General features: G+C 64.6%; 1 protein-coding gene across 4 annotated transcripts in view; it reads right to left on the bottom strand.

Annotated features, from left to right (window-relative positions):
• Positions 1 to 2,074: 2,074 nt before the first annotated feature.
• Positions 2,075 to 13,787, bottom strand: part of CPNE9 (copine family member 9) — a 43,293-nt gene continuing 31,580 nt past the window's right edge. For all 4 annotated transcript variants that reach the window (XM_043518539.1, XM_043518540.1, XM_038409706.2 and 1 more), the window contains 14 exons: positions 13,240 to 13,303; positions 12,852 to 12,955; positions 12,625 to 12,729; positions 11,731 to 11,772; positions 10,674 to 10,749; positions 10,067 to 10,120; positions 8,392 to 8,453; positions 7,214 to 7,260; positions 5,862 to 6,043; positions 5,287 to 5,414; positions 4,517 to 4,619; positions 3,540 to 3,597; positions 3,063 to 3,136; positions 2,075 to 2,574 (listed from right to left, as the gene is read on the bottom strand). In XM_043518539.1, coding sequence (XP_043374474.1) covers positions 2,422 to 2,574; positions 3,063 to 3,136; positions 3,540 to 3,597; positions 4,517 to 4,619; positions 5,287 to 5,414; positions 5,862 to 6,043; positions 7,214 to 7,260; positions 8,392 to 8,453; positions 10,067 to 10,120; positions 10,674 to 10,749; positions 11,731 to 11,772; positions 12,625 to 12,729; positions 12,852 to 12,955; positions 13,240 to 13,303 — 1,252 coding nt within the window. In that variant the 3' untranslated portion in view covers positions 2,075 to 2,421. The remainder of the gene's footprint in view (positions 2,575 to 3,062; positions 3,137 to 3,539; positions 3,598 to 4,516; positions 4,620 to 5,286; positions 5,415 to 5,861; positions 6,044 to 7,213; positions 7,261 to 8,391; positions 8,454 to 10,066; positions 10,121 to 10,673; positions 10,750 to 11,730; positions 11,773 to 12,624; positions 12,730 to 12,851; positions 12,956 to 13,239; positions 13,304 to 13,787) is intronic.

The following is a 13,787-nucleotide window of genomic DNA, read 5'->3' as shown; positions in this document are numbered from 1 at the left end:
CTCTGCTGCTGGGTGGCCTTGGGCAAGTCCCTGCCCCTCCCACTCCCTGTCTGTCTAGACGCTGAGCTCTTCGGAGCCAAGCTTGACTATCAATGTTCACCTTGTGATGCTTTCTGGTGGGGTGGGGGTCTGTCCCACGCCCGGGCAGTGGGGCCCCGATCTTGGGGGGGGTGGGGGTCTGTGCCGCAAGTGGTACAATGATGCCTGAGTTCTGTCAGGGGGAGGGGTGGCTGGGGGCCGTGCAGAACCCAGCACAGTGGGGCCTGATCTCAGGCATAGCCATAACATGAAATGCATTCAAGGCTTCGCCGAGAGACAGGCCTGCTAGCGGCACACTTCATCTATAATAGAATCCCCCGCCCCTCCTGCCCCCAGAGCTGTGAGGCGCCCAGGAGTAAAGCCGTATTGGAGACCCTAAAGCCAGCAGCTCAAGCTCCGATTACGGTGAGGAGCAGAGCAAGAACGGGCCCGTTCCTAGACTCCGGAGTTTGTCTACATCTGTGCAAAGGTGACCTGGGGGTTGGGGGAGAGGGGAGTTTGGAGGTGGGCCCAGAGCAGCTCCCTCCATGCTGCAATGCCAGAGCCCACCCAGGGTATCGGTGCTTCCTGCAGGGCACAGCTGGGCCCAAGGGGTGTGTGAAGGCAGGTGGTTCCGGATGCTCCCCACCTACAGTTGAGCAGTGAGATCTGGAGGGGCTGCTGCCACTGCCTGTTTTCAGTGACACAGGCTCAGCCTGGGCTGGTGCTGTCTCGGCCCTGAGTGCTCTGTGTCCCAGGACTGGCCACGATCTTTCAGGTGGGGTGGGCCTGCGAGGGCTCGCGGCACAGCTAACAGGTTGCTGGACATGCAGAGGTGCTTTGGCCACACATGCCCACGCTGGTGAACGGCCCTCGGTGCTCGTTTAGAGAGAAGTTAACACAAGGGACGTTGCTCTTGGCTGGCAGAAGTCTCACCAAGCTGTACTGGTGACCAGGGACTGGCTAGGACGGGGTGCTCGGGGCCTGGCTAGGACGCAGCCTGCACTGACAGCTACAGCTACAGCTACAGGTAGATCATTGAACCCTTTACTGCTAAACTACTTCCTTAGCTGAAGGCTGTGCCAGCCACATCATGCCTCATGGCACGACAGCAGACGAGAACCCCCCGGGCAGCGGTGGAACTGTGTCATGGCCCTTCCCTGCCCCCTACCACACCATCGCGGCATGCCCAGCCTGTCACTTTAGAGTGTTTGCAGTAAAGTGGGGGGGGGGGGGAATGCGGCAGTCTCTGTAACTGGGGCAGCTGCTTGGCCCATCCAGAGCAGGAGGGCAGGCCAGCTCCATAGCTGCCTGCCATGACCTGCCCTGATCAGAGCTGGGCTCCCTAGTAGGGTTCACAGAGCCAGCCGAGGCTGGCAGAGTTGCCCTGATTGATCGGAGTAGGGACTGGCACCCACCCCCGTGAGCTGCAGGGTCAGTTTGAAGAAATGGCCTTGGCTAGGGTGTGCACACAAATCCTGGGCTGGCTCCATGGCATGTGCCCAAGGCCCCGTTAGCCCTGCCCCCAGCTTGTCCCTCTGCCCGGCTCAGGCTGAAGAGCATGGGGCAGGGGGGTGTCTGGGGCTCGATTAGGCAGTTCCGGGCAACCATTGAGCCAGGGATTTCCTGGGCAAGTGCTTGGCGTGAAGGAGCTGGTGGCCCAGTCGCCCCATGCCCTCGCCCAGGGGAGATGGTGGGTGGGAGCCCCTGACAGGTTTGGAGGGGGGCAGCCACTGGCCGAGCTGTGCAGCATGGAGCCTGCTGCCCATGATCAGCAGGTGCCTGAGGAACAGCAGCCCCTGCCCGCAGCTCCACGTGGCAGGGCACTGGGACCGGGTGCAGGCAGCTCTCACACCCCGCTGCCATCTCAGGCCCAGGCCTGGCTCTGCCGGGGACACTGCCACGGCCTGGGCAAGGACCCAGGAGGAAGCCCTGAGTCCCAGCTGAGGGCGCTAGCCTGACGCTGCCGTGTCAGCAGGGAGCAGTGGGGGGCTGGCAGGAGAACAAGCCTGCGAGGCTGAGCCACGGCTGCCCCGAGCCCCAGCACAACACAGGCACCAGGGCGCCTACAAAGCTTTATTGTCAGCGTCTGGACAGAGCAGGGCTCCGCGCCCCTTGCTGCGCCGGGGGGGCTGACGAGACACTGCTGAACACCTCTGACCCCACCGTGCTCCCAGGCCCCTGGGCTGCCTGCAGCTGGCAGGGAAGGGAGCCCAGCCACAGGAAGGGCTGTTCGTGGGACAGCTGCCCTCCCGCCCGACGGAGGTGCAGTGCCAGCCTCCGGGGGCTGCATCCAGGGGGCGACAGCCAGCCTGGCTCCGGCGGACGCGTGCTGGAGGGGCGCGGTGTGGGGCCCGGCAGGAGCAGCGGTGTCTGACTGGCTTGGGCTGCACACAGGAGGAGCTACTGTGGGTTGGTAGGGCGGGGCTTGATGTCGTGACTCTTCATGTAGGAGAGCAGCTGCTCGGGGATCTCGGCCAGCACGTCCTTGGCCAGGCGCGCCATGCTCAGCACCTGGTTCCCGGAGCGATCCACGTAATCCCGGAACGGCACAAACTGCAACATGAGACAGGCAGTGCTGGGCCCCGAGCACCCCGCTGCAGCCACCAGGGGGGCAGTGCTGGGCCCCCAAGCGCTCTGCTGCAGCCACCAGGGGGGCAGTGCTGGGCCCCCAAGGGACAGGGCAGTGCAGGGCTCCCTCCCAGGGGACGGGGCAGTGCAGAGCTCCCCCCGGGACCTCCCAGGGGACTGGCGTGGGGAGTGGGAGCTCCGGAGCCATGCCCTCGGTCCTGGGCCACGTTCTCAGGTAAGCGACATCACACTCTGGCTCGAGGGAGATACAATACAGCAGGTGCTGCCCTCCTGCCCCATCGCAGCCCGAGGACACCGTGTGAGGGTCATGAGACGGGGGCTGCATACATGCCTGGGGCCTCGAGGGGTCCGAGGTCCTTCCCCAGCCCTTGTGCCCCGCTCCACCATGCCGTCCTGAGGGCCATGCTGGGTCGGGGGCAGCCCAGGAGGTGCTGGGGGCGGGCACGAGTTACCTGCACGATGTCCCGCTCCGCATAGCGCCCCCTGGAGGAGACCCGCACGTCATCTCCATCCAGTTCTTCCATAGCTGGGGACGGGGACTCCAGTCAACATTTACAAGCTGTCACCGTTGCATCCCCCACGCACACCTGTCCCCATGGGGCTGGGCTGGGCTACCCCAGTGCTGTGACATGGGGGCGCTGCCTCCCCCACCTCCTCGGGGGTCTGTGCATCTGGCCCTGCTGCCGGCTTTTCCTGCCTTCACAGCAGACATATAGTGCCCCCCCGCAGTGCCCTCGGACTCCAACACCCCCACAGCAACCTCAGACTCTGACACCCCCACCCCCACAATGCCCTCGGACTCCGACCCCCCACCCATCAGAGAGGAGACCTGCCCGGCTGAGCCAGTGCCCTGTGAGCAGCCTTGAGCCATGGCTAGTGCCGGATGGTCAGACCTGCACACCCAGAATGGACCTGGCCACCGAACTTACCATCAAACTCCGCAGGGCCCACTCCCACGATGATGATGGACATGGGCAGGGCAGACGCCTGCAGGGCAAAGGAGAGAATTGCTGCCAGCCCGGGGCCTGACACCTGTGGCTCCTCCATGCCTCTCCAGCCTGGGCCCTGCTGCTGTTCCCAGCGCTGCCACAGAGCTCAGATGGCACAGGTAGGGTGCGGGCATCCCAGCTAGTATCCCTTCACTCCAGGGCCTTGCTGCCCAGGGAATAGAGCCCTCAGGCCAAGTCAGCGTGGTCCCGGAGCTGCGGCACTAGCCTCACCCCAGAGCTGGCGGTGCAAAGGTGGGGGAATAGCACGCAGGGTTTGGGCGAAGGGGGGAATAGCACAAGGAGGATAGCCGGGGCAGGCGGGAATAGCGCGCGGGGGACGGCCGGGGGAAGGAATAGCGTGCGGAGGGCAGGCGGAATAGCGTGCAGGGTGCAGATGGAGGCAGGCGGAAATAGCACACGGGGGGGAATAGCACGTGGGGAATGGCTGGGGACGGGCTGGAAATAGCACACAGGAGCCGCCCAGGGGAATGGAATGGGGGTGGGGGGTAATAGCGTGCGGGGGGATGGCCGGTGGAAATAGCGTGCAGGGGACGGCTGGGGGGGAGGGAATGGGGTGGGGGATAGCACGCGGGGGGCCAGGGTGGGAATAGCATGCAGGAGCTGCCCGGGGGGGAGGGAATGGGGGTGGGGGGAATAGCACGCAGGAGCCACCCCGGGGGGTGATACTGAATAGGGATCGGGTGGGGGGGGGGCCAGGTCAGACCAGCCTCACATGAGCGAGACTCTGCCACTCTGGGCAGCGCTGAGCTTGGGAGACCCAGGCCAGTGGGTGGTCGCTGAGTCAAACCGCAAGATGCTGGCTCCAACCCAGCTCTACTACGAGGGCTCCCTTGCCTGTAGCAGGACCGGGCTGCCCCCCCCCGGGCACTGCCCCTGCCGCCCCCCACCCCACTCACGTTGATGATGGCCTCCTTGGTCTGGAGCATGTCGGAGATGACGCCATCAGTGACGATGAGCAGGACGTAGTACTGTGATCCGTCTGTCACCTGGGCAGCCAAGCTAGGGCACAATGCAGAGGGTGGGGACTCGTGCCAGCCCCGCTCTGCCCCCCGTGGGACCCTGGTCACGGGGCAGTTTGCTAGAACTTCCCCCTTTCTCCGCCAGCCAGGCGTGGCTCCTTGGGGCCATGCTGGGGGCTGTGCCACCTGGCTGCCCCTCAGAGTGCCCAGCCACAGCCCCACAGAGCCCAGGGCTCCTCAAACGCCTGGAGCTCCGCTCTCAGGCCCGGCCATGCCTGCTGCTTCCCGGCCTAGCCCAGAGCTGCTGGGCCCCAAGCTCTGAGTGGCCCCCCTGCCCCGCAGCCAGTGCCAGGCCACGAGCTCTGAGTGGCCCCCCTTCCCTGCAGCCAGCGCCGGGCCCCGAGCTCTGAACCAGAGACACCTTCATTGGAGGTTTTTAAGGTCAGGCTTGACAAAGCCCTGGCTGGGTGATTTAGTTGGGGTTGTTCCTGCTTTGAGCAGGGGGTTGGACTATGATGACCTCCTGAGGCCCCTTCCAACCCTGATAGTCTATGATTCTATGACATCCCCCACAGCCAGCACTGGGCCCTGAGCTCTGAGCCGGAGCCCCCACCCCACCCCCTGCAGCCAGCGCCGGGCTGCAGGGCTCTGGGGCACAGGAGGGCACCCTCCCTGTATGCCCGTGGCCCAGCCTCTGCCCCACTCACCGGGCCACCTGGTTGATGACAGGGGCGAAGTTGGTGGGCCCGTACAGCTGCACCGTGCGCAGGCTCTGGAAGTAGGACTCCAGGACGCCATCAATCCCCACGCAGCTTGGGTTCTCCACATCGCTGTTCTAGCAGGGGAGAAAGCCGGGGAAGGCTGGGCTCAGTGCTGGGGCAAGGTCCTGGGTGTGCATATGACAGAGACAGCCATAGGGCTGGGCCCTCTCCAGAGCTCTGCACCCAGAGGGCTCTCCCCACAGGAGCCTGCAGTCAGCGGATCAGCCAGGACAGACCCATGTGATCGCCAGCCCATTCCCAGGGCTGGAGCAGAGCGTGAAGGCCTAGCAGGGTTCCCTGGAGCCTGCCCTCCTGCGTGCTGCCCTATCCCATTCCAAAATGCCCCATGCTGCCCCATCTCCCCCCCGGCCTGGCCTGCATGATGGGAGCAGCAGTCAGGACCCAGGGCAACACCACTGCTGGGAGTCACCTCCCATCCCACCTGGTCCTGGGGGCCCTGCGGAGTGCCCCTAGCCCGGGGCTGGTGTGGGGCTGGCAGAGGCCCTGCCACTGCCTCCTACCAGGGGGAACTGATGGGAAATGCTGCCGTCGGGTGGGACCTTGGCACCAAAGCCGTACGCGGGGAAGAGCTTGTCGCTGTCGTAGTCCTGGATGATCTCGCCGACGGCCTTCAGTGCCATGGCGTAGGCGCTCAGCTGGTATGGGCTCATGTAGTGCAGGGAGGTGGGCTGCGATGGGACCCCTGCCGGGCACACACAGCACCCGCCTCAGCCTGAGTTGTGCTCCCCGGTCCATGGCCCTGCCCCATCCACCCTGGGCCCCACGCCCCTTCCCCATCCACCCTGGGCTCCTCCCTTCCCCCATCTTCTCCAGGCCCCTCCTCTCCCTGCCTCCCACAGGGTCTCTCTGCCCCCATATCCTCCCCAGGCCCCTCTCCCCCTCTTCACAGGACCTCCATGTGATGAAGTGGGAATGTTCTTAATGTTTTCTCCCAATACTGTTTGGGTGCCTCAGTTTCCCCATGGCATTTCTTAAGTCTCTATGTGGTGGGATAAGGGGGGTGTGATTGTGTCAGAGCCCTAGAGGGCCAGTGTGATGGTGTCTGCAGAGAGAATGGCCGACACCCTGTCTCATGGCGACTGATGGCCTGGGCCCCTCCTCTGCAAAGGGGCCGACTGAAGGGGTTGGAGAACAAAGAGATCAGGAAAGAGACAAAGGCCAGAGGAGGGGCAGGAGAGTTTCAGTTTGGAGCTGGCTGGGGAAATGGAGGGAGGCCCAGATGGGGCTCTGGCCTCCCTGCCCCCCAAGACAGACCTGATTGAGGGGTCCCGTTCTCTGTACCTACAAGCTCTGGTTTAGACCATGTTCCTGTCGTCTAATAAACCTTCTGTGTTACTGGCTGGCGGAGAGTCACATCTGACTGCGGGGTTGGGGGGCTGGACCCTCTGGCTGCCCCAGGAGCCCAGCCTGGGCGGATTCGCTGTGGGAAGCGCAGGGAGGGGCAGAGGATGCTGGATGCTCCGAGGTCAGACCCAGGAAGGGGGGAGCTGGGTGAGCTTCTTGCCCCGCAGACAGGCTGCTCCCAGAGAGGAAGCTCCCCCAGAGTCCTGCCTGGCTTCGTAGGGAGCAGCTCCAGAGCATCACCCGGGGACTCCGTGTCACCCCGTCACCTTGCCCCTCTGATCCCCGTTTGAAGGAACCCTGTGGCAGGCCCCCAGAGTCTGGGGGGTGGGTAGCTGGGACTGGGGCAGGGGCGAGAATGGGCTGGAGAGCAGCTCCCTGGAGCCAGGACCCCCAGGCCCTTGCCGTGAGAAGGGTGGAGGAGGAAGGAGCTCGGGGTCGACCCAGGGCTGAGCTGTCCCTCAGTTCCCATTGGAGGCACCTGGGCCCAGCCCGTGCAAGCGGCACTCACCGTTGGAGGCCGTGAAATCAATGGCGACCGTGAAATTCAGCTGTGTCCTGCGGGGGCAGGAGGGGAGAGTGAGAGAGCGCTCCCCCAGCCCCCCAAAGACATTTACCCAGCTCCCCTCCCCCCACCCTGCTCCCCCAGCCCCTCAACGACGTGTTCCCAGCTCCCCACCCCCTTCCCCAGCCCCCCAACGACACGTATCCAGCTCCCTTCCCCCACTCCGCTCCCCCAGCCCCTCAAAGCGTGTTCCCAGCTCCCCTCCCCCATCCTGCTCCCCCAGCCCCCCAACGATGCGTTTCCAGCTCCCCTCCCTGCACCCTGCTCCCCCAGCCCCTGATGCGTTCCCAGCTCCCTTCCCCTCACCCTGCTCCCCCAGCCCCCCAATGACACATTCCCAGCTCCCCACCCCATCCTGCTCCCCCAGCCCCCCAACGATGCATTTCCAGCTCCCCTCCCCCCACCCTGCTCCCCCAGCCCCTCAACGACGTGTTCCCAGCTCCCCTCCCCTCCCCCTGCTCCCCCAGCCCCCCAACGATGCATTCCCAGCTCCCCTCCCCCATCCTGCTCCCTCAGTTCCCCAACGATGCGTTTCCAGTTCCCCTCCCCTCACCCTGCTCTCCCAGCCCCTCAACGATGCATTCCCATCTCCTCTCCCACCACCCTGTTCCCCTTCCCCACCTTGCTCCCCCAGCCCCAGTGATGCATTCCCAGATCCCCTCTTCCCACCCCGCTCCCCTAGCCCCCCAACGATGCATTCCCAGCTCCCCTCCCCCCACCCCACCACCCTCCCATCCCCCAAACCTGCTCCCCCAAACTCCCCTCACACCAGCCTCCCCTTCCCAGCCCCTGCAGACCCCTGCCACCCCTCCCCGCAACACCAGCAGCATCAGTTCCCTCTCCTGCTCTCTACCAGCTCTTCCCACCTCCCGCTCTCCCTGCCCCCTCAGAGGCCAGGGCCCGTCTCCCGGCACAGGGGGTGCTGCCAGCAGCGGGTGCACAATTCCCTCGGGTCTTCGCGCGGGAGGCTGGGCCAGGCCATGGGGGCAGGCTGGGTAGATGCAGCCCATGTGGAATGGGGCGCGCGGGGTGAGGAACAAACCCCAAAGGGGCTGAGGAGTGCAGAGGTTTGAACAGAACTGCCTGGGGGGCCATGCAGGGGGGGTCCTTGGGCACCCGCTCACCCGCCTCGGATGTAATCCACAAAGCTGAACTCGGACTCCACGGCGAAGGAAAGAAGGGTCACCTGCCGGAGACAGAACGTCAGAGACCCCCAAGACAGACCCCCCCAGACAGACCCCTGAGACAGGTGCCCCTTTCCCACAGACAGACCCCCGAGACAGACCCCACACACATGTACACAGACCACGGAGACAGGTCCCTCCCAGAAAGAACCCTGAGACAGACCCCCCTCCCCACAGACAGACCCCCGAGACAGGGCCCCCCCACAGACAGACCCCAAGACAGGTCCCCCCATCCCACAGACAGACCCCCGAGTCAGACCCCCTTTCTCCCCAGAGACAGACCCCGCGAGACAGGTCCCCCCAGAGTCAGACCCCACTGAGACAGGGCCCCCCACTTCCCAGAGACAGGCTGTGAGGGAGTAGGGAGTATTAGCCGGGAATGCTGCCTGGCACTTTTACTGGTTACTGTCTGCATTGGTATGAGATGGTGGTGGGATGTCAGGGGGTGACTTCACTGTGGGGAGATACCTGAGCAGGTAACCTGAGCCAGGAGGGGGTCGGGGCCAGGTGACACCTTCTGCCCGGGAAACTGGACAAAGGCTGGAGGAGGGGTGGGGGGTGGCTGGCTGCTGGAGGGGGTTTCAATTTGGAGTTGGCTGGGGAGATGGTGGGAGGCCCAGAACCCAGGTCTGGGCTCCCCACTGCCCCGCCCCCAAGAGGGACCTGACTCAGGGGTCTGGTACCTACAAGCTCTGTTTGGGACTGTGTTCCTGTCGGCTAATAAACCTTCCGTGTTACTGGCTGGCTGAGAGTCACGGTGAATCACAGGAAGTGGGGGGTGCAGGCACCTGACTCTCCCCACATTCAGTGACACAGGCCCCCCAAGACAGGGCCTCCCTCTCCCCAGAGACAGGCCTCTAGAGAGACATCTAGAGACACTTACTGGAAACAAGAAAAGGAGTACTTGTGGCACCTTAGAGACTAACAAATTTATTAGAGCATAAGCTTTCGTGAGCTACAGCTCACTTCACGAAAGCTTATGCTCTAATAAATTTGTTAGTCTCTAAGGTGCCACAAGTACTCCTTTTCTTTTTGCGAATACAGACTAACACGGCTGCTACTCTGAAACCTGTCATTACTGGAAACAGAATATCAGAGACCCCCACCAGAGACACCCCACAACAGCCCCGGGACAGACCCCCCAACAGACCTCTGCCCCTCCACAGAGACCCCCAATACCCTCTGTCTCCCCAGAGACTCCCCCAAAGAAATCCTTCCCCAATCCACAGGGAGACAGAGCTGGAGGAAGGGATAGCTCAGTGGTTTGAGCACTGGCCTGCTAAACCCAGGGTTGTGAGTTCAATCCTTGAGGGGGCCATTTAGGGATCTGGGGCAAAAATTGGGGATTGGCCCTGCTTTGAGCAGGGGGTGGGATTAGATGACCTCCTGAGGTCCCTTCCAACCCTGATATTCTATGATTCTATGAACCCCTCTTCAGTCCCCCCCAGGACAGACTGAGGCTGCAGGGCAGGCACAGGGCTAGACGGAGCTGAAGGGAGGGAGCCGTGGGGTGCGTCACCAAGGGGGCAGGGGGCAAAGAGGGAGCTGGGGGCACTGCCTGGTCATTGGGGGGTGGGGGTGCATTCCCTCAGGGGCTCCGGCAGGTTTCACTCACTGTTCCGGAGTTGATGTATTTCTTCTTCTTGCATTTCTTCTTTGGATTTAACACCTGATGGAAGCAGAGGAACAGTTCAGGGTCCCCAAGATCAGCACCCCACTGGCTGTCCCTGACAGCCCCCCCCGGCTGCCAGCTCCCCTGGCAGTTCCTGACAGCCCCCCCCCCGCCGCCACCCCCAGCTGTTCCTGACAGCCCCCACCAGCTGCCAGCCTTCCAGCTGTTCCTGACAGTCCCCACCATACTGCCAACCCCCGAGTTGTTCCTGACACCCCCCCATACTGCCAGCCTCCCTGGGCATTTCTGCCAGCCCCTCCCAGCCCGCAAGACCCCCTGGTTGTTCCTTCCAGCCCCTCCCCCCCCCAGCCATCATACTCTGTGAGTTAAATTCCTGAGCCCAGAATCTGGCCTGGATTCTAACCCTGCAGCGAACTCCACATGAATGAGGCCCCTGTGAAAGCCACCCGTCCCGGCAAATGCCCGCCAGCCCAGAGCTGCCCACTGGGAGAACTCCTCCATGCCCCAGAGCTGGCCCAGGCCCCCAGCCCCAGCGGGGCTGAGCCAGGCATGGGGGGAACCAGGAGAGTTGGGCAGCAGCAGGCCTCACCTCATAGACAGTGAACTGGCTCTGAGCGCGGGAAAGCTCCCGGTAGCTTGTGGCAAACTCCCCGATGAAATCGTGGCTGTGGGACAGAGAATGAGCACAAGGCAGGTGTCAGTGGGCAGCACAGATACTCACTCAGCCTGTCGTGGTGGGAGAGGGCACGGGGGGCCTTGGCCACTATAACGTGGCACACCATGGGCAGAGCCTGTGAGACAGCCCCCTGCTCTGACCTCTCAACCCCACTCCTCTCCCAGAACCAGAGATAGAACCCAGGAGTCCTGGCTCCCAACCCCACCTCTAACTGCTAGACCGCACTCCTCTCCCAGGACCAGGAGAGCCCACACACCTGCTGGGTGTGGTGCTGTCCCATCTCGTGGCACTGAGACCACTTGGAAATTAATGATTCTGCTCCAGCCTTAGCTAAGGGCTGTGCTGCTTGCAGCTCATCCAGTAGAGGCTCATGCCTTTAGCTCTGGGGGTTTGTCGCCATTACGCAGGGAGAGAACCCAGGAGTCCTGGCTCCCAGCCCCACCCCCCCGATCCAACCCACTAGACCCCACTCCACTCCCAGGACTGGGATAGAACCCAGGAGTCCTAGCTCCCAGCCCTGTGCCCACTAGCCCTTGCTCCCTCACAGGCAGGGCAGAAAGGGGGTGGCTGGAGGATGAGAGCGGGGGCAGCCCTGGGGCCCAGACACAGGAGCCTTCCAGCAGGCAGCCCCAGCAGGGCGGAGAGGTGGGGCCCAGCGGGTAGGGGCAGGAACCCAGCCAGGCCAAGGGCTGCTCCCACTGGCTCTGGACAGACTCAGGGACTGGCTCCCTGGGCCCCAGAGCATGGAGGCCGGCTGAGGAGATCCGCCGGCTGCGGGGTGGCCAGGAGAGCAGTGGCATGGGTACAGGCAGCAGCCCAGGGTGAGCCCAGGGAGAGCGAGGGGGAGGGGGTTCTGGCCAGGGCAGGCCCAGGGATCAGGCCTAAGGCCAGGCAGTGGCTGGACGGGGTGGGGGCGGGCACTGGGGACGTGGCCCTGCCTGCCCCCGGCCTGCTAGCAGCCTGACCCCACCTTCCATCCCGGTCCCAGTCATACACATCTATCTTCACCGTCCTGAAATACAAGTGCAGGCAGCAGGTTAGCGAGCACCCAGGATGGGCCCGGAGAGCCCCACGGGGCCTGGCACCCCATGCTCCCCCATCCCCGCCCCCATTGCCCTGCTGGGGCCCTGCTCCCCCATCCCCACCCCTGGGCCCCCGCTCCCTGCCCCCATTGCCCTGCTGGGACCCTGCTCCCACATCCCCGCTCCCGCTGGGCCCCCACTCCTCCGTCTTCATTCCCGGGCCCCCGCTCCCACATCCCCTCCCTCACTCCTCTGCTGGGGCCCTGCTCCCCCATCCCCGCCGGGCCCCCACTCCCCTATCCCCACTCCCAGGCCCCTGCTCCTGCATCCCCTCCCCCACTCCTCTGCTGGGGCCCTGCTCCCCCATCCCCGCCCCCGTTTCCACACTGGGCTCCTGCTCCCCCATCCCCCACTCTTCCACCAGGGCCCTGTTCCCCCACTCCCCCATCCCCACCCATACTCCCCCATCCCTTCCCCACTCTGCTGCTGGGGCCCTGCTCCCCCATCCCTGCCCCCACCAAGGATCCACTCCCCTGTCCTCACCCCCAGGGCCCCGCTCCCTCATCCCTGCCACCCCGCTGGGGCCCCACTCCACCATCCCTGCCCCCGGGGCCCCGCTTCCCCATCTCCTCCCCCACCAGGGCCCCACTCCCCTCCTCCCCCAGGCCAAGCCATGCCAGAGAGCTGCCCCTCCTGCCCCCCACAGGACTGGCTCAGAGAGCTGCCCCTCCCCACAGGGCCTGCTAGGCCAGGGAGTTTGTGTGTCTGGGATCTGCTAGCTCTGGCTCTGTGCTTGCAGCCCCCAGTGGCAGGACGGGAGGGACACGTGTCTGGCTCCTGACCTGTCATAGTCCCCGTTGCACAAGGCTCGCACGGGGATGGAGAACGGCTGCCATACCGGGTTGAGTGTGTTTTTCACCACTTCTGTCTTGTGGCAAATTGTGAACCTGGAGGAGGCACCAGAGAAGTGGGGCTGAGGGCAGGCACTAGCAGGCAGGAACCCACCCCAGCTGCCCCCCGTTGGGCGCCCGCCCATGCAGAATGGGGTGTCACACGGCCCCAAACGTACGTGCCGTCCTCGTTGCTGCGGTAGAAGACGAGGAAGGGGTCGGATTTCCCGAAGAAGTCCTTCTTGTCCAGCTTGTTGGCGCAGAGCTGCATGGTGACAATGTCCTGAAAGAAATGGACTCCATCAGGGTGGGGGGTCAGGATCCAGGCAGGGGGTGGATGGCGAGGGGCAGCTGCCGACGCGGGCCAGCCCACTGACCCGGGGAGAGCAGCGCCCCACCCAGCCCCATGCCTTCTCCACACGCACACCCCTTTGGCCCCCCAGCACAGCCCCCCAGGTACACATGCCTCAGCCCTCCCCTGCCAGCAGTGCCCCCGCAGCGTCCCGTGGGTCCTGCAGCCAGCCCGGAGCGTGGGCAGCGTGCCCAGGCCAGCGGAGACGCACTCACCCGGCAGTTGCTGAGCTCCTCAGCCGACAGCAGGATGGTCCCACACTTCTTCCCTGGGACCCCCCTGGGACAAGAAACACCCCGTTAGCGTGGGCAGGCGTGGACGGCAGGCAGCACAGGGCGCAGCTGCAGTGGGTTTGGCTGCTCTCCCCGCTAGATCCTGTCTGCCCCATTTCAGCCCACTGAAGGGCCCAAGCCAATGGCCAGAGCAGAGCACTCTCCCAGCAGGGGGTGCTGGGGGCAGGGCAGGCACCGGATGTGGGTGATCTCTCGGCAGGGGGTGCTGTGGGGGCAGGGCAGGCACCGGATGTGGGTGATCTCTCAGCAGGGGTGCTATGGGGGCAGGGCAGGCACCGGATGTGGGGGGCTCCCAGCAGGGGGTGCTGTGGGGGCAGGCCAGGCACTGGATGTGGGTGATCTCTCGGCAGGGGGTGCTATGGGGGCAGGGCAGGCACCGGATGTGGGGGGCTCCCAGCAGGGGGTGCTGGGGGCAGGGCAGGCACCGAATGTGGGGGGCTCCCAGCAGGGGGTGCTGTGGGGGCAGGGCA

Source organism: Dermochelys coriacea, chromosome 7, assembly GCF_009764565.3.
Source record: "Dermochelys coriacea isolate rDerCor1 chromosome 7, rDerCor1.pri.v4, whole genome shotgun sequence".
NCBI lineage: Eukaryota > Metazoa > Chordata > Testudines > Dermochelyidae > Dermochelys > Dermochelys coriacea.
This window is presented reverse-complemented; position numbering and strand designations above follow the sequence as displayed.